General features: G+C 40.7%; 2 protein-coding genes across 2 annotated transcripts; one reads left to right on the top strand and one right to left on the bottom strand.

Annotated features, from left to right (window-relative positions):
* Positions 1 to 3,261: 3,261 nt before the first annotated feature.
* On the top strand, positions 3,262 to 13,362 carry ddx49 (DEAD (Asp-Glu-Ala-Asp) box polypeptide 49). The gene is made up of 13 exons (XM_015970858.3): positions 3,262 to 3,508; positions 3,788 to 3,911; positions 4,168 to 4,253; positions 4,523 to 4,644; positions 4,851 to 5,038; positions 5,172 to 5,312; positions 6,387 to 6,462; positions 6,667 to 6,743; positions 6,842 to 6,939; positions 7,044 to 7,118; positions 8,013 to 8,101; positions 8,183 to 8,254; positions 12,876 to 13,362. Exons 1-13 carry the CDS (start codon positions 3,403 to 3,405, stop codon positions 13,053 to 13,055), a joined length of 1,434 nt encoding a protein of 477 aa, XP_015826344.3. The 5' UTR covers positions 3,262 to 3,402; the 3' UTR covers positions 13,056 to 13,362.
* A 948-nt stretch (positions 13,363 to 14,310) lies between these two features.
* On the bottom strand, positions 14,311 to 17,269 carry lsm4 (LSM4 homolog, U6 small nuclear RNA and mRNA degradation associated). Its single transcript, XM_015970859.3, has 5 exons — positions 17,130 to 17,269; positions 16,279 to 16,320; positions 15,695 to 15,793; positions 15,009 to 15,189; positions 14,311 to 14,928 (listed from the first exon to the last, which is right to left on the bottom strand). The coding sequence occupies exons 1-5, from the start codon at positions 17,130 to 17,132 to the stop codon at positions 14,822 to 14,824; spliced, it is 432 nt and encodes a 143-aa protein (XP_015826345.1). The 5' UTR covers positions 17,133 to 17,269; the 3' UTR covers positions 14,311 to 14,821.
* Between the last annotated feature and the right edge of the window lie 2,046 nt (positions 17,270 to 19,315).

Raw genomic sequence — 19,315 nt, forward strand, 5'->3', positions numbered from 1 at the left:
ACACACACACACACACACACACACACACACACACACACACACACACACACGCACAGCCCAAGCCTGTTAGCATGGTTTAAAATTTAGCCAAGAAGTAGGATGATATATGATTTTCCATGCCTGCTGAACACTGACTTCAGAGCAGTGGAAAATACATTTTTCCCCTCCCTTTAAATACCATCTTGGATTTGCATGAATTTTATGAGGAACATTTTCACCACATTAACTCAAAGTACCAATAAATTAACTAGCATAGGAATTAACATTTGTGGTATGAGCTGTTCTTTTTTCCACATGGTAGCCTATTCTCTCTAGTCTGGTTCACATTTTTCAGAGTTTATATATACATATGTACACTTTATATATATATATATATATATATATATATATATATATATATATAAAGGTGTGAATTAGAATCATAATATCATAAACTTGTACAGTTTGTTGTTTGATTAGATATTTTAAAGATCAGAACAATGTATCTATGTATAATTGATCAGACATTGATCAGGTTTGAGAGATGTGCATGGGTTTGTGGGGTCTTTAGGTTAATTGACATCACCATCTAGAGGCCAAAGATGATATTACCAAACATTACATTTCTGCATTTGAATTGGAGGTCATGTGACTTTCTCACCTGTTTGAGTTATTGTATGTGATTGCACTTTCACAGGAATTTCCGTCTGTTTCAATCACCTTGGTTTCGGGGTTTATGTTTATTTCTTTAACATTTTTGCAATGTGCATTAAAAAACTAAGTTCTTTATAGTTTCTTTCAAGAAAGAAATAATTCTTGTAATGTTTTAAAGTTGCATGACTGGTGGATTCAAAGGCTATCTAGAGGTCTAAACCTTAAAGTTTTCTTCAAAGTTTTCAGTAACTTTGGTAATTACAGATTTATCTTAAAAAGTGTGAAAAATGACTAAAGTGCTCAAGTAGCTATACCATATTTTGTTGCTTTATGGTGTCCCAGTTGACACTGTTGTTCATAGCATTTTTTTATGCCCAGATCAGAGTTAAGGGGCAAAAACATTGTCAACTGGTCAATTAGTGGACTGCAAATTGTCTTGTTGGGCATAAGTTCTTACGCAAGACATGCAGAATCTCCACACAAACCACGAGTAAGCGCAAAAAACAAGGATTTATTTCAACTCAGGTGATGCAGGAGTATCAAATCCCGGAGACGCAGGGAATAATCTAGATGAGATGGGGCAAGGCCGTGGTGAACTCTAGAAACAAGAGGAGAATTAAATACAAGTGCTGGTCATAAAATTAGAGTATGACAAAGTTGAATTGTTTCAGTAATTCCATTCAAAAAGTTAAATTTGTGGGCGCCGGAACCTACATGAGCAAGCCGTTTGGGTCCCACCAGGGTATGTCCGCAGTCTCCACAGTGACCCCACAGGGGTTTAACCACAAACATTCTAAACCCTCTGAGAACCCCAGATAGGGCCCATTAAAATCTATGTAGGCAAAGATCTCTCTGGGCAAACCCCTGTGGGGCCACCACGGAAACTGCGGACAAACCCTGGTGGGGCCCATACAGCTTGCCCATATAGGTTCCATTTGGGGCCCACCTATGTGTGCTGGCCGGACGATTCATTCATTACACACAGACTGGTGTATTTTAAATGTTTATTCCGTTTTGATGATTATACCTGATAGTGATGTGTCGGTCGCGAACGAACCGGCTCTAAGAGCCGGTTCTTTGAAGTGAACGGCGGGAGCCGGCTCGTTATTGGGAGCCGTCCCATCCCCTCCCCCCTCCCCTCTTGCTTTAGTAAAAGCTACAGGCGATCATGTGTAACTGCATGTCCAGACTGTCCACACACAGAGCAGTAGGGGGCGGGGAAGACGGAGGATCAGACTCAGACACACAGCAGAGCACATGGGGGTGGAGGGAGACGAGAGGGAATGAACCCTCCACCTGAACCAATCCTAATGTAACCCTCTTATCTCTATTAAGGTAGCGCAACTCGGGTTGCGAATGACAATAGTCACCAATTCTTGTCATGTGTCTTGCCCATGTATGTCTGATCTCTGAATTGTGTGTACTGAAACTCTTATTTCCCTCTGGGATTAATAAAGTATTGATTGATGAGGAGGAGGAAAAAGGCGAGAGAGAGAGGAAAGTACGACGAAGACAGTGAGAAAATGAGCGCCAGCAGTCGGAAAGTGGAGATTTCTTAGTGTTCAGTTATTAAATCCATAGAAATGATAAATATTTGATATATTGCATTTTTTTCAATTAGTGAATGATTTTACATATAGTTTTGCATTATTTTGGTTATAAATGTACTCTTTGCAACAGAAAATCTGAGGAGCCACTTGGGAGCCGAAAGAGCCGGCTCTTTTTGGTGAGCTTAGCCAAAAGAACCGGCTCTCTCAAAAGAGCTGGAATTCCCATCACTAATAACTGACAACTAATGAAAATCCCACATTCAGTATCTCAGAATATTAGAATATTAATTAAGACTAATGCAAGAAAAAAAAGAGGGCAAGACACAAAAGGTCATTGCTAGAGAGACTGGCTGTTCACAGTCAGAGCTCTGTGTCCAAGCACATTAACAGAGAGGCTTCTGCTTTTTTCTTGCCCAGGATAACCAGCATGAAATTCTCTGGCAGTCAAAATGGCTAAGACCAAATAGACAGAAATAATCATATTATGTCTGTCTTTTGGACAATGAACATAAAATCCAATTTAATAAAAATGTACACAGATTTAGAAGAAGTCAGGTACTAGCATGGCTGTATGTTTTTATTTGATAAAGTGATTAAATTACTAGTCAGAATGACTGCCATGGCCCTACCTAGAGCTAAGCAGATGTTTATCAGGAACATAACTATGCATTTAGATCAAATTCTTCTTTAGCACAGCCAGGGCTGCTAACGTATGAGTTTGGCTTTAAATATGCTCTAATAAAGACGTATATTAGCCGATGCTAATATACACTACATGGTAAATATCGGTTCATCCCTTATTCAGACTGAATATTTACTGCTTTAGGCTTGTAATACATCTGTTTACACTCCCCTGTTATATACCACTATTTATATTTAAACAAACATAAAACTGCACTGCCACAAAAACACTTTTCCGAGATTAAAAATGTCCAAACTACAGGCTACTGCTGGAATGCAGCTATGCTAGCTACAAATACTAACAGGTGTTGTGTTGTGTTAGAAAGCTGTTGTTGTCACATTCGACCAGCAGAGAGCGACACTTCGTCCATTTTCATCCGTCGCGTTTACGTCATAATAAAGCGACCTTAAATTCAGCACGAGGATGACATTTTAGTCAGAGTATTTTAGCTCGAACAAGTCATTAAAATGTTTATTTGAAGTAAAAACAGGGAAACGGATTCATTCAATATTCGGACTTTTAACAGATAAATATATAATGGATGACCTGGGTCTGTCTGACTGGCTGGTTAAACAATGTAAACATCTGGGAATCAACAAACCCACTCCTGTTCAGGAAAACTGCGTCCCTGCCATCCTGGAAGGTAAAACATTGTTTACCTAAAGTAAAATGGTTTGTGTGTGTGCGTGTTTACTTTGTTTGTGTTTCGGCTATGGGTTAGGGTTGTTGTTTTTTTAGACAATTTATGGAACATCACAAAACTTGAGGGTTTCTGCTATATTATAGAAGTAAAAGGAAATAAGTGCGATTAAAAGTTTAAAGTGCGCTACTTTTGACGCAATAACTCCTGAGTACGCAATACATTTTCAGCGATGCCACGGTTTCATATTGTTCTTGGTTAAAGGGTTGTCTCTTCCCACAGGTCGGGACTGTTTGGGCTGTGCCAAGACCGGAAGTGGGAAAACAGCAGCGTTTGTGTTGCCTGTGCTGCAGAAACTGTCAGAGGACCCGTATGGGATCTTCTGTCTGGTGCTCACTCCCACCAGGTCCTTAGACACACAACTGCACATCATAAAGGAGTTTCATTTATTCATTATCAAAGTTACAGCATAATGTGTGTGTGTGTGTGTGTGTGTGTGTGTGTGTGTGTGTGTGTGTGTGTGTGTATACCCTAAACCTGCTATAATTACTCTATTGTGTATAGATAATATTGTGATCTTTACACAGAAGGACCACTTCTGCCAGTTGTGAAAAATGTCAACTCTTAAATTTTTTAAAAATTGTAAAAATGATGTCACACAGGGAGCTGGCCTACCAGATTGCAGAGCAGTTCAGAGTCCTGGGGAAGCCTTTGGGTCTGAGGGACTGCATTATCGTCGGTGGAATGGGTAACTACATGCATCCTTCACACAGTAGAACAGATGGGAAAGACTAGATTTTCTCTTGAATGTTTCTTCTTCAGTTTTTAGATAGGTTTCATAGTCTGAGATTGACAGGAAAATTTGTTTTTTCGGTTTTTAGACCCATAGATGTGTAAGGATCGCTCATATTATAGGTTTTGTAACAGGCAGCACAAAGCTCAATGAAAGCCACTGTTACTGCATCTAAAACTGTGTGTGCGTGTGGTTGTTTGTTTTCTCTTTGTGTTGTGAAAAAGACATGGTGAGTCAAGCTGTTGAGCTGTCCAATCAGCCTCACATTGTCGTAGCAACGCCGGGCCGACTGGCCGATCACATCCGCAGCTCCAACACCTTCAACATGGCCAAGATCAAATTCCTGGTGAGATCTTGTTTAAAAGCGCACATTAACCCTTCCGTTTAGAGCAAATGTAAATGAATCATTTGCTCACTAAACTCATTAAAGCCGATTATTGACATTAGAGTTGAAACATTAGTGTCCACAGGTTTAATAGTGTAGCCTATTATTATTCAAATAGTTCCTTTTATAGTTTGTTTTTTGACCACCTTCCTGATTTTGTGAGTCAGATTTTGGATGAAGCTGACAGGCTGTTGGAGCAGGGTTGCACTGACTTCACCAAAGACCTGGAGGTGATTCTGGGGATCTTACCAGCCAAACGGCAGACGTTGCTGTTCAGCGCCACACTTACTGACACCCTGCAAGAGCTGAAGAGCATCGCCATGAACAAACCTTTCTTTTGGGAGAGCAAATCAGAGTGAGTGACCTACAAGAGTAAATTGAAAACCAAATTTGCCCTAAAGTTTTCGCATAAAGTCTGAAATATCCCCCCGCCGTCAGACTGTAAGTGGATGTTTAATAGTTTTACACAAACTTGTAAATTCTGTCAGAACTCGGACAGTGGAGGAGCTAGACCAGAGATACATCCTCACTCCAGAGAAGGTGAAGGACGCCTACCTGGTCCACCTGATCCAGACATTTACTGACGAGCATGACGACTGGTCCATCATCATCTTCACCAACACATGCAAGTAAGAAACTTGAAGGGGTTTTAAACGTCAGGCATACATTTCAGACCCCGGGAAACAAAGAAATATCTTCGTCTTCATCATCTTTGTAAAGCACTTTCCATCAGCCAGGAGGCTGAACCACAGTGCTGTACAAACATAAAATAATTTAAAATATCTCGGACCCATGCAAGGGCCACCAAGGTAATATATATAACAAATACAGGCAAGAGATAAAAGCATGCGCTTTCCGTTTTGAGGTGACTTTTTGTTTTCTTCCTGTTCTTATCCTCGGAGGTCACACGGGGACTGAGTGTCACTACAGACCGATATTTGTGCCTACCGTCTCAGATTGGCGAGTAGATTCAGCTAGCAGGGGGTTCCCGTTTGCGCGATTCATTTTCGTCCTGGATTTTGTTGAGTAAACATCTCTATCTGTAGCACGGAGCTCCCACCTAGTGGGATTGGGAAAAGAGAGCCGTGTGTGTGTCCTCCGGAGCAGCAAGAACATCTCTGCACGGAGCTCTCACTACAGCTGCTTAATGGGAGGAGAGAGCAGCGAGTGTGTGTGTGTGTGGCCCGGCCCGCAGAAGCGGAGGACAGTTTGTGTTGCGACACGCACAGCAGTGAGAGAACAGGGAGCAAATTCAAATCAAAATCAAAGCTTTATTTATAAAGCGCCTTCCGCAACCCTGTAATTAATAAAATAATGTGGTTCAGAGTCTCCAAAAGCAACACAGCTCACCCCTGCCTTTATCTCACTGAGGACACCACAGACTTTCCCACGTGTGTTAAACGCCACCCACATTTCCGTATTAGAACTCCTTCGGAACTATATGTGAACAAAAACGGCCAGTTCAAGAACGAACTGACGCTATTCTCCCCCGGCCAAACTGACCCCGATGGGTGGAAGCAGCTTAGCTGCAGCATTTTGTGCAAGCTGCTATCTACCTACTGTTATCTGTTCCTTTTAATAACACACTAAAGTAGAAACTAAACAAAATGCAACATGAGTAATTGGTAAAATGATTTTGTTGATGAAGGTTAGAAAAAGGCAAAGATGAATTATGTAAATAAACATTTCTTTAATGTTTTAAGGAACTGTCAGATTCTTACCATGATGCTGCAGAAGTTTTACTTCCCAACAATCTCCCTCCACTCCATGATGAAGCAGGTGAGACTTGTCAGAACAACAGTGTAGCTGAAAAACTTTTATTTCTAATAAACTCCACACCAGCAGCTTCAATAAAGCTGACAGATAAACGGTGGTGATGAACCGTGTTCTCACCTGTAGAACACATGAAGGTGATTTTCATAACCAGACCAGAACTGACCTCATGAAGATGTAGATGATTACACGACTCTTTATTTCCTCCAGAAACAACGATTTGCAAACCTTGCCAAGTTCAAGGCCAGCGTCTATAAAATCCTGATTGCCACAGATGTAGCAGCCAGGTAAGGAGCCCTTCTGTGATCGGCTCCATTTTTAGATGTAAAATATTCCTACAGACAGATTTGAGATGTTCTGGACTTTTTATTCTGACATTTTCTAGGGGTTTGGATATTCCAACTGTCCAGGTCGTCATTAACCACAACACCCCAGGGCTTCCCAAGATCTACATTCACCGAGTCGGACGAACAGCCAGAGCAGGTACCATCAACCTGCAGCAGCTTCTTGCATGACAACAGTGTCTGTGCTGTAGAAACTATTGTTTGGATCACTTACGATTACAAACACAATTTCCTCCTCTGCAGGGAGGAATGGGGTGTCCATCACACTGGTGACGCAATACGACATCCACCTGGTTCACGCCATCGAAGAGCAGACGAGTAGGTCACATCAGGAGCAGCTTCTGTCTGAGAGTTTTGTCTCGATGCAGCTGCGGTTTTAATTCAGCACTAGTTACAGAGGAGAGATAAAAATCAAGACTGTTAAGGTGTGATGAGCTCGTAGCCACCATCACGAACATCTATTATCTAGAGCAGGGATGTCTGAACTTCTCAAGACGATGGCCAAAATCATGAAGTTAAAACTCCTCGCGGGCCACAAAAATATGTTTTTTTAAAGAGCAAGTCATCCCCTTCCAGAGTATTACTCAACTCCCACTTCCTGTTTGAAAAAATGCAACAAATGCTGTTGCCTAGCAGACCGAGAGGGCGGAGCCGCTAACAAATACACACACACAGACTCACAACGACATTGTGACATCATATGGTACCAGCTAACGTCCTAGGGTACCTCTTAGCCAATAGCAGTGGCAGATCTAAATTCAAATGCAGTGCAGAGTTTTTACCTGACAACAGCACAACACTGACAGTTTTAGGCAGAAAATTTAAATTTTAACTAAAATGCACTAAAGTGCAAAACTATTGACTACACGTGTCTGCAGCATGATTAGACACACATTTATATAGTTTTATCAGGAAAAAAGTTGATTTGGGGTTGACTTGCCCTTTTAAGAATGCAAACATTAAATTTTCAATTGATCTGCTCAAAAAAGGCCTAAAATAGATATATTAAATTTTGAACGTAGAATATTAAAATATCAACAGCCCTCTGGAGAGACTTAATTAAAACGATTCTAAAAAAAAAAAAAAAAACTAGCGAGGACCACACTGCGGACACATCTGATCTAGAGACTTTAAGCTCTTGCAGGATTCTCTTGGTTTAAACAGCATGTTATGGTTACCATAGTAACACACTGGCCCATTGTGCGTCTGCAGACACCAAGCTGAAGGACTATCCAGTGAAGGAGAAGGATGTCTTGAAGATCCTCACGCAGGTCAACGTGACCCGACGAGAGTGTGAAATAGTACGAGTGTCTTCATATTCACTCATTTACTCACTGTAGTGGTGAAGATGTCCAACTTTAACGGAGAAATCTGTGTTGCAGAGACTCGAATCAACAGACTTTGATGAGAAAAAGGAGATAAACAAAAGAAAACAGCTGATTCTGGAGGGAAAGGCAAGTGTGCTTTTAATAAACAGTCACACATCTGTTGGATCTGAGCTTAATACCATACCATATTTATAAAGCACCATTTCAAAATAGCATGGCAGCTAACCAAAGTGCTGTACATAAAAAAAGCCAAATGCTTGAACAAGAAACACAATAAGAACAGGCAAAATACATAAGAACAAAGCATAAATAGTTGGAGATAAAAATTCCTACTAAAAACAATAAAATAGGAGAACAGTTAACAGCACTATAAAAAATAAAATTATGCGACGAATGATAAAAACATTTGAAATGGCACAAATACAATGAAATAAGCTACCAGATGGTGCGAGGTGCCAAAAGTGTGCAACTGAATCATAAAAACGGAATTAAAAAGTCAAATCCGGTGCTAGATTTTCATGAAAAGTGTCACGGAGGGAAGACAATACTAAAGAAGTACGTTTTCAGGGCCGACTTGAAACTGCTAACAGAGGGAGCCAGACGCACACGGAAGGGCAGAGAGTTCCAGAGTTTTGGGGCTGCATAAGAGAAGGCACGCTCCCCCTGTGATTCAAACCGAACCAACAAGCAGCAGGTGATCTGCTGACTGAAGGGCACGGGTGGGAACATACGGGGTCAGCAGGTCCGTCAGATAGGATGGGGATGGGCAGTACAAAGCCTTGTAAACATATAACAAGACCTTGAAGTTAATCCTAAATTTGACTGGGAGCCGGTGTAAATCTGCGAGGATGGGTGTGATGTGCATGCGTCTGTCGGTGTTGGTTAAAAATCTGGCCGCGGCATTTTGAACCTTCTGCAGTTTGCTTAAGGCTGAAGCATTAATCCCAATAAGGACAGAATTTGTGTAATCCAGACGTGAAGTAATGAAAGCATGAATGACTAACTCAAGATCCGGGCGTTTGAGGATTGACTTAAGACGAGTGATGCGGCGGAGTTGGAAAAAGCAGGACTTGACAGTAGCGTTGACTTGTGAAGACATTGAAAGGTCAGAGTCCAGTTTCACACCTAGGCTAGTGGCACATGATTTGAGATTGAGTGGGAGAGTTGAGACATCTAAAGCACCATTCATGTTAGTGGGGCTAAAAAGTATGGTATCTGATTTGCTGTCATTTAACTGTAGGCAGTTTTGAGAAAGCCAGGATCTGACCTGGGAGAGGCATTCTGACATTAGAGAAAATGAGTGCTGTTGGTTGATTTGAAGGTAGATCTGGCAATCATCTGCATAAAAGTGGTAGTTAACCCCAAGACTTGCTAAAATCTTACCAAGTGGTAGCATGCAAATTGAAGAGAGGACCCAGGATGGAGCCCTGCGGTACTCATGGAAGTGGGACATTGAGAGAAGAGCAGTCTCCAACATGAACACTAAAACACCGACCATTAAGGTATCACTTAAACCATTCGAGGGCAGTACCGGTCACACCCACCCAAAATTCAAGTCTGTGAAGTAGGATGGTGTGGTCTACAGTGTCGAATGCTGCAGTCAGGTCGAGTAACCGTAACAGCACAGCCAGAGTCCGTTAGAATCAGGATGTCATTGAGTACCCTAATGTGTGCAGATTCTGTGCTGTAATTACGTCTAAAACCTGATTGGAATGGGTCAAGAAGCCCATTGTCATCTAGGTGAGAAGTAAGCTGCACGAGAGCCAGTTTCTCAACTACTTTTGAGTTGAATGGAAGTTTTGAGATTGGGCGATAATAGGCACAGTCAGACTGGTCAAGGCCTGGTTCTTTTAATAGCGTCTGAACAACTGCATTTTTAAAAGCAGCTGGACACACCAGAGGAGAAGCTGGAATTGACCATATCCAAAACAGCAGGGGCCACCAGCAGTCTTGGAGGAAGGCTGTCCTCTGGAGAGCCTGAGGGCTTCATAGCCAAGATTAGATCAACCAGGGAAGAGAGTGTCACATGAGCAAAGCAAGAGAATGAGGGTGGACAGTGAGGTTCCACACAGGTAACCCAGCCTGAGTATGAGAAACTGGTTCTAATTTCCTGGATTTTATGCAGGAAAAAGTTTTGAAACTCATTGCAAAGAGCCCCTGTAGAGGGAGAAGAGTTGGGAGATTCTCTAAGGGATAGTACAGAGGTGAGGACACTGTACAGGTTCTTCTGGTCGCTTTTATGCCTAGTGATCATATTTGCAAAATATCTGTTTCTAGCTGTGCGTACAGCTTTCTGATAGCAGGTCAAAGAATCTTTAAATAATTGGTAGGAGATTTGCAGCTTGTCCTTCCATCACCGGCATTCGCAGACCCTACATTGGCGTCTTAGGGCACAAGTCTCCTCATTGAGCCAAGGGTCTGCCACAGTTTTTTTATGCCTGGATTTTAGAGGAGCGACTGCATTTAAAACAGTTGAGCAGGTAGAGTTGAAAGAGGTCAGCAGTAGGGTTGTCACGGTATGAAAATTTAACCTCACGGTTATTGTGACCAAAATTATCACGGTTTTCGGTATTATCGCGGTATTTTTTAAACGGTGTTGCATATGTTCAGAAAGCATTGATAGTCCTGTTCTACACAAACTGAAATAGTTCTGAAAAGGTTTAACAGTGTTTATTAAACCTAAAATAACACAAAGCCTTAGCAAAAGTGCAACTTTTCACAAGTAAAGGAACAAATAGCTTCTTTTTCTGGAACGTGTTACAGTAGTCAGTGCAGGTTTAAATTATACAAATCCAAACATTCAAAACATAAACAATATGTAAACAAATCAAAGAAACACCACTTGTTTTCTCATATACTTGTTTTCTTATCAAAATGAAAATCTAAAACTCCAGTCCACACTTGACTTGAGCACTGTACAAGTCAACCTTAAAAATATGTATTTAAAATAAATAGCCACTTTAAACAAATTACTAAAATAACTACTACACGATGTAATCAAATCCAAATGTTCAAGTATAAATGGCATTGAATAAGTAAACAAATCAATGACAAGGAACTAATTGTATATTTCTCTTCATCATCAACAAATACGATGCTTCATCCAGCAACAGGGTGTCCGTGACACGGTTTAAATGCTGGCAGAGGACGCTGCGGCTGCAGTATATAGTGACTCGTTGCATTCTCCCTCAACCAAAAGTCCTCACGTCATGCATTTAAGCTAAAATGCTAATGTTAACCTACCTTGCACTGGCTGTAGAGACGTGGGTGATGGTCACGCAGATGTGCCATTAGATTCGAAGTGTTGCTGCCTTCTGCAGACACTTGTTTCCTGCACGTTCTGCAAACGGGATAGCAGTCTTCTATTAACTGTCCCTCAGCATTTTTCAGAAATCCAAAATATGCCCATACTTCCGATTTAGTCTTCTTTGAGGGCTGATGGATGTCCTGGGCGCTGCCGTCTCCTCCTTCGGCCATTATTTCAGCTTCAAAGTTTTGGTGCCGTTGCAAACTAAAAAGTGCGTGTGCGCGCCGCGGGAACTTCAGCTGAAGCGACGGTGGCTGGTAAGGGTCACCGCGCCGAAACCGCAGCCACGGTAAACCCATCGAGATAATTTAGTTTTTTAAAAACCGGACGGTTATTTTTATTGTCAACTTTTTTACCGGGGTTTACCGCTATACCGGTTACCGTGACAACCCTAGTCAGCAGCCCCTCAACTCCTACACAGGTGGAATCAGGTTGGGAAGTGGATAGAGTCGCAGCTAGGCTAGATGCTAATAGATTGGTGATGAAAGGGGAAATTATTCTTGTAATGTGTTGATTATGTTGCCTAGTGGATGGAGGCGTCAAGCCACAGATATTACAAATTCAATTCAATTCAAGTTTATTTATATAGCGCCAAATCACGACAAGTCGTCTCAAGGCACTTCACATAATAAACATTCAAATTCACAGTTCATTAAGCCAATCAGAAATAATGTTTCCTATATAAGGAACCCAGCAAATTGCATCAAGTCACTGACTAGTGTCAGTGACTATACAGCAATCCTCATACTAAGCAAGCATAAAGCGACAGTGGAGAGGAAAATGATAGGAGAATGATCAGAGATGCATGCAGAGTCAACAATCAGATCAGAGATACAGATCCCAAATGACAAAACCAAGTCTAAAATGTGCGATCCTGAATGGGTGGATGACTGGACCTGTTGCTGGAGACTAAAACAATCTAAAATGTCTAAAAAGCCACCAACAAGAGGTTTGTCAGGGCAGCAAACGTGTATATTTAAATCACCAAGAATAACCCCACAGTCATATTTTGGAAGAAAGTCTGTTAAAAGATCTGAAAATTCCGATAAAAAGTTTGAATTGTACTTAGATGGGCGATAGCAGAGAATAAACCGCAGCGGAGGACTAAAGTCCACCTCAAAAGCCATAAACTCAAAGCTGGTTGGAGTCACCGGTATAGTACGTTTTTTAGGATGGAAAGAGGATCTGAACATGGTTAGTAATCCACCACCACGACCAGTGAGCCTGGTGTTGGTAATCTGAAGCAACACGCTGAAAGAAGCAGTTTAGTTTGAACGTTTTTGGGGAGTTTGTGTGTTTAAAACGTTTAGGATTTGGAGCTGAACAGGAAGCAGCATCTAAACAACAGCCCAAGTCTCTTTGTTCAGCTCAAGTCTGGGAACAAGCTAAGGGCATCATTTGTCAAATTCCTGTTACTGATTTGGGAACCTGCCGTTTCAGGATCCGGACCTGGAGGCTAAAAGGAAAGCTGAGCTGGAGAAGATCAGGAGCCAGAAGAAGAAGTTCAAACAGAAAATCCGGGAGAGTGTTCAGAGGCAGAACCACGGACAATTAAAAAAGAAAGCGATGAAGAAAAGACAGATAAAAAGGAAGAAAGAAGCGGAGTCAGCTGCATCGTGAAGACAGCTTCAGCTCCAAATGTTTTTTGCTGCACCTGCAAATGAACATTCATCTTTCAAACCGCTTACATTAACAATCTTTGTTGATTCAGTTTGAACAAGTGAACCACCATCTTGTCATGAAATGTCACTGCAAAGAAGACTTCAGGCTTCAAATATGTATCTACAGCTTATTGATGCCTCAGTCCAGTTTAGCTCCAGCTGTGTGACAAAATCGGTCGTTTTGGATCTGACCTTTAGACGCCACAGACTCAGCATTCGTCATTCTATCGGCTCTATAAAAGCAAACATGAAAATGATCAAATTCACCTGTATTTCCTCTGTGTGTGTGGGGGGGTCCTTTGCTTCGGGGGTGGTTGTCAATTGTTGCTGCCTGGGTGGGGCCTATGACCTCCCTCCCGTTTTCACCCTGTGTGGGTACCTCGGGTGCTGCGGTGGGCTTGCTGCTACCAGGTTTGATGGCTCCTCTGGTGGTGTTTTCTTGCCTTTCCATATCTGGTTCATCTGAACTCGACCCATTATCATTTTTAATGGTCGTCTTCCACACGATCACATATCCCACTGCTCCAGGTCTAGATCAGGGCTATTCAATTGTTCTAAAATCTAGTTTTAGTTTGAAATATGGAGGCCAAGGCTCACGGAGAAGAAAGAAGAACCTGGTCTTAAAGGAAAAAGCTGCATTTCTTAAAAATTAAATATAGTGGGAAAAGTTTCATTGAGTAGTTTCAGAAAGTGAATTACAGAATGAAATTATTTTATTAGTAATATTGTATCGACTATAGAGATTAAATATTGGAGACTCATGTCACACCCTAATCAGCTTATCACCCACAAACACCTGTAATGGTTTCCTGAGCCTCAAATCGGCTGTTAATCACATTGATTCAAACCAGGTGTGTTGGTGCTGAAAACATGCCTCTGGCATTGATAAGGTGATTAGGATGTGACGTCATGAGTTTACTATATTTCACTTTTCCACAATATTCTAAATATCTGCTAAACTTCTAGTTTTTATCATCTGTAGCCACAACGGCTCAAAAATACAAAAAATTTAAAGGTCAAATGATCCAATTCTGTGATTAGTCCTTAAATTTAACTTTCTGCTGTATATTTTATTCAGATTAAGTTTGTGTTACTTCCCCTTTGGGCCTTCTGCCCTTTTACTGCTAATGAAAGCTGCTGGCTTTAAGGCCATGTCCAGTTTAAACACACCTGTTGTAAATAAATGACAATCAGAAGATTTAAAGGAAAACTGCAACTGCTCAAACAAACTTTTATTCTCGTAAATAAATTACCATGTCGTTTGTTACAAAAATTAAGCGAAACACAATCAACCCAAGGAAGTATGGACTCCTCCATGTTGGACTAGAGAATAAGAGAACGTTTTATTCTTTTTCAGAAAGCATAATCAGTGCATGCCGTCTTATAAAGGTTTAAACAGAAATATTCAGGAAGTGAGTCCTGTTGGCTGTCGCTCTACTGCTTCACCAGCTGTGGTTATAAAGAAAATCTTTCAGATAACAAAGCTGGAAGTAAACTACAGAAATGAGGAAAAAGCCAGTTAAAATATCTACTAAACTAAATTTGGGCCTCGACTTTTCTACACCAATAAAAAGGATTTAAAAAAATCAAACTAAAGTATTATCTGGCAACAATCGGTTGTTGTAAACATCACAACAGAGAGAAACAGCAGAGTTGATGTCATTGTTACTGAGGCAGACGTCCCTCAACAGGAAGTGTTTAAAACAAACGAAGCATCATTGTGTGTCAGTGCTGGTTTTTCATCCCCTGTGGTTTTCCTGCTTTCTTATCCTGCTGCTGCTGCTGTCCTCGACCAGGCCCAGACATCCCTCTCCCACGACCACCAAACACACCTACAGGAACAGCTGTGTTCAGTCCAACAAATCAATTCTACATGAGTTCAAAACCAACCTGATCAAACGGCATCCTTCACCTCGGCCGGGCCCTCCTCTTCCTTTGCCCTGTTGTTTATTCTGCTGAGAGCCGCCGCGACCTCGTCCTTTCGACACCACCTCCTCCCTCACCATGTCAATGATCTCATCTGGGATACGCAGATATTTGATGGTGCTTCCTCGGATGTAGCACTCAGGCATCCTCCAGAATTTATCTCCATCCTGTAAAAAGATGGTGAGAGTTTCTGTTTAAATTAAATTCCTCAATTAATAACACTTCTATTTTGCATTTATGTTAATTTACCTAAAGTCTAGCACAATAAACCCGACTGAGGGGATAATAGGCAAATGATCATGTTTAGTTGTGATCACCCATCTTTCTTTTGTTTACATGTACAAAAACACCACAAAGCTGCACAATTTAAAAATTATTACAGTCACTGATGGTCCAGTTAGCGCACTGTGTCTGTTCTTACAGTCACTATGAATCAATCATTGTATCTCAGCTGTTGTCTGAAGCTGTTCTGATAGTTTCAGTGCAGGATTCTGCAGACTTCTCAGTTCACATAGGCAGGCTGTCCTTCACAACACAGTTGTGCAAATATACTGTACATACAAATGTCTCATGAGAGACCAAATATGAAAGCACATTAAGCAAATTAAAATATTTTGGTATTTTCCCTTTGTCAAAAGGTCACATTTTATTAAAGGGAGAAGCATGTTTCACCCTGGATGTGCAGATGACTTCTCTCAGGTTGATGTTCATCCAGTTGTCACAGCTGACCAGGTGACCGTTGTAGGTCTCTCCATTCTTCAGCTCCACCAGCTAATAAAGAGCACACTGCTTTATAAGCTAAAAATCATACAATGAGCAAGTTCTAATAACAGATCAGACAAACTAAACTAAAGTCAAGAACAAAAAATTAGCTCTAATCATTAGCTAATTAGAGTGTGACTCTTTGAGGCTAGAATATGAACCTTTTCACAATATTCTAGTTGTCTGATATTTTGAATGTGGGGTTTTGATAAGCTGTAAGGCAAAATCATAACAAATATAACAGATAAAGGCCGAAACATCTGGCTTTGCATGTAATGAGTCCATCTCATACATTAGTTTCACTTTTTAGTTCAATCACTGAAATAAACGACCTTTTGCACCATACTGTATTTTTTTTAAGTTTCACTTGTAATTTACTAAAGCAGGTTATTATTTACATAGAGAACAGATGCTTCTTCACATAACTAATGACACAGCCTAAAGGATACAATATTGTAAAGAATATCAGACTTAAAATCAAGGTTTTGCCTCACCATGGGATGATTCTGAGCGGTCTTTAAGAGTGACAGGGGAAGCTGAAAATAAAACACCAGATTGAAATCTAATTTAACAGAATAGACCTCATTTACAGCATTATTTCTGACGCATAATAAACCGCATGAAACCAAGAATCCAGAGTCTACTGGAGAGCAACCACCCGATCAGAGGCTCTTCACCACCAACATCAACAGTTTTACCTTCAGACAGGAGGCACACACTTTCCCACAGCCACCAGACTTCTGAACAGCTGAGCTCCTGACGCTTAATTTCTACTTGGTACATTAACATTTCAGTCTGATTATTAACCTGTTTACTTTGTACCTTTATCTGATACTGGGATTATAATCCGCCTTTAACTAACTGATACACGTTCCAGCTAATGTGGGACATTACTTGCACAAATGTGTGCAACAACTCTGCATAGTTTCTTTGCAGTTCATATTTTGATTAATTTACTGTATTTTGCATGCTTCTTTAACTTTTTAAAATCTAGTTTTTACACCCAAACGTATACATTTGGCATCCAGTGTGAGGAACAAGGTAATTTTTGCTGTTCTTATGAGAATATAGAGTAATTCACCCCGAACCCATAAAACTACAGAATTAAATCAGGTCATTTAAACACGTTTATAACACAACAACACTTCTGAAGTTGTGGTAGGTCTACTGGCTCCTGAATAAAGCTAAATGTTACGGTTTATTTTAGCTACATGCTTAGCATCTTAAAGCTTTCACTTCGGTATAATTTATTAAAAATGTTAACACGGTTTCCGTCAGCCGAACCAAAGATGACCTATTAAAGAATACATTCTCAACTACCCACAACTAGAGGTTAGATACTCACCATTATGACGGTTTATAGCTTGTTTTACGCGGCGAACCTAAGGCTGTGGCGAATGGTCGAATCCAGCTTTCTTCTTCTTCTGGCGGTCGAATCCAGCCTGGGGAAAGGATTTCCTTTTAGCCTTCTGCGTTTTCTTATTCTACTACAAACGGCGGCTTCACCACAGCACACTGCCCCCTAGCGTCGAAACCTGCACTTTCTCTCCGCGCGTTTTATTTTGTGGCCACACTGAGACCACTGTTTAAACTTAAAAGTGTCTGAATAGATCATTTTCTTAATTATGAGAACAAACAAGAGTCTTCCGAAGGAGTAGTTTGAAACCAGCAGAAAATATAAACAGTGCTAAAGTTTCATTGGTAAGTCACTTTGATCAGAAAAGCTTTTTTACAGTAATTTATAACACATAATTATGAACACACTCCATATTTTAATCAGTTAGAACGTGATGAGAATAAATGAGCTCAATAAGTAAAAAATTTTTTGTTGATACTTCATAATTTATTTATTGGTGAAGATATTATGTGATGCTGTTAATTGTATAGGCCTGACCGCAGTAAAAGGCTGCAGCAGTCTTACTAAAGCCATAGCTTTCATAAAAATTATATCAAATTATTTGTCTTCAAGAGTGAATTTTGCATAAAAAGACAAACATCTTCAAATGGGAGGACATGGCCATTGCAAAGTGGTAAATTTTGAAATTGCCCCATTATACTAAATGTTAAGAGTAATAAACCATTAGAGGTGTCAGTTAAAGATTAAATGCACCATAACGTCTATAACTAACAATGCACATTCTTGGCAGGTTGTCCTGCACAGATCCTTGGTGCTATATTTTGTTAATGTTGTAAAGTTTATAATCTGAGTTATTTGTGCACTTGTAAAGAATGAGTCGTTTCCATCTTACTTATGAACCATAAAATGTGAGATTCCATAGAAATATGAAATATCAATCTGATGGATCTTTGACTACATTTTTTTTTCAAAAAGTATATTTTATTAAATTTTCTGTGTACACCTTTTACACAGTATTATGTTGTATATTGAAAGTACATTCTGTATAAAATCATCAGGGAACAACAGAACAGTAGAACAATATAACAATTTTGGTTGTGCTTCGGCTTTTGGCGATCCTCTCCAACGTAAGAGCATATATAGTACTGAAGGCAATATGCACATAGACATGTTTAACAAAACTGTGAGCAAGAAGTCCCCGAATTACACCTCGCTTTTGCTTCTCCCATTCCAGTCTTAATGCTGGTCAGAAGACCGAGTATTTTCCTATACTCTCCCACTTTATAAGTCCTCAGATTTTTATGTCCATCTTCTTAATATATGTTAGAAAAGGTGTCCATATTTTGTCAAATAAGTGTTGCTTGGCTTTTAAGATATAAGTAATCCATTCCAGCGGCATTACCTGTAACATCTGTTTCATCCAGTTCTTCACATTGGGTCTATGGAGAGATTTCCATGCCATAGCTATATACTTTGTTGCTACTGTAGAGGGTCTGCCCTCATGAGAAATTGCTACTCAGTATTTTCTCCAAAAGACTGTGTCATTTGCTCTGAAAAGCTGGAATATGTTCCAGCGCCAGCATGCCCTCATGAGAAAATTGCTATGCAGCATTTTCTCCAAAAACTGTCATCTGCGCTCTGAAAAAGCAGATAATATTAAACATCAGCGCCAGCTACAACTTCATTTCCCATGATTCCTTGAGCCGGAAGCAATGTGATGACGTCACCGCCGAATACCGGAAACAAGTTCTGCGCATGTGCGGGAGCCACACAGTTTCTCCCGCCGGACCGCCAGAGTCTACAAAAGGGAGACGAAATGAAACTTAACTCGTCTTTTGTTCCAGCTTCAGCTGGTGGTTGAAGACACCCGTTTGCTACGGCTCCGGACAGATTGTGCATGAGGCCAGGCGGCTGAAGTGGACAACGCCGAGACGCGGAAAAGCAGCGGAAAACCATCAAATCAACGGAGAAACCATCTGACCTGCAGCGCGAACACAAAAGGGACGCCTTGGGGGTTCGCTCACGCAAGCTTTTGTTTTTTTCCTATCTAACTTCTTCTTCCGTTTCTCCTATAGTTCAGAACAAGCAATAAAACCGCGCTATTGCTTCAAATTATATCGGTTTTCTCTTCTCCGTACCAAAAACGCCATCGGATCCTTTTAAGAGTAAGCCGT

This window comes from Nothobranchius furzeri, chromosome 8 (assembly GCF_043380555.1).
Source record: "Nothobranchius furzeri strain GRZ-AD chromosome 8, NfurGRZ-RIMD1, whole genome shotgun sequence".
NCBI lineage: Eukaryota > Metazoa > Chordata > Actinopteri > Cyprinodontiformes > Nothobranchiidae > Nothobranchius > Nothobranchius furzeri.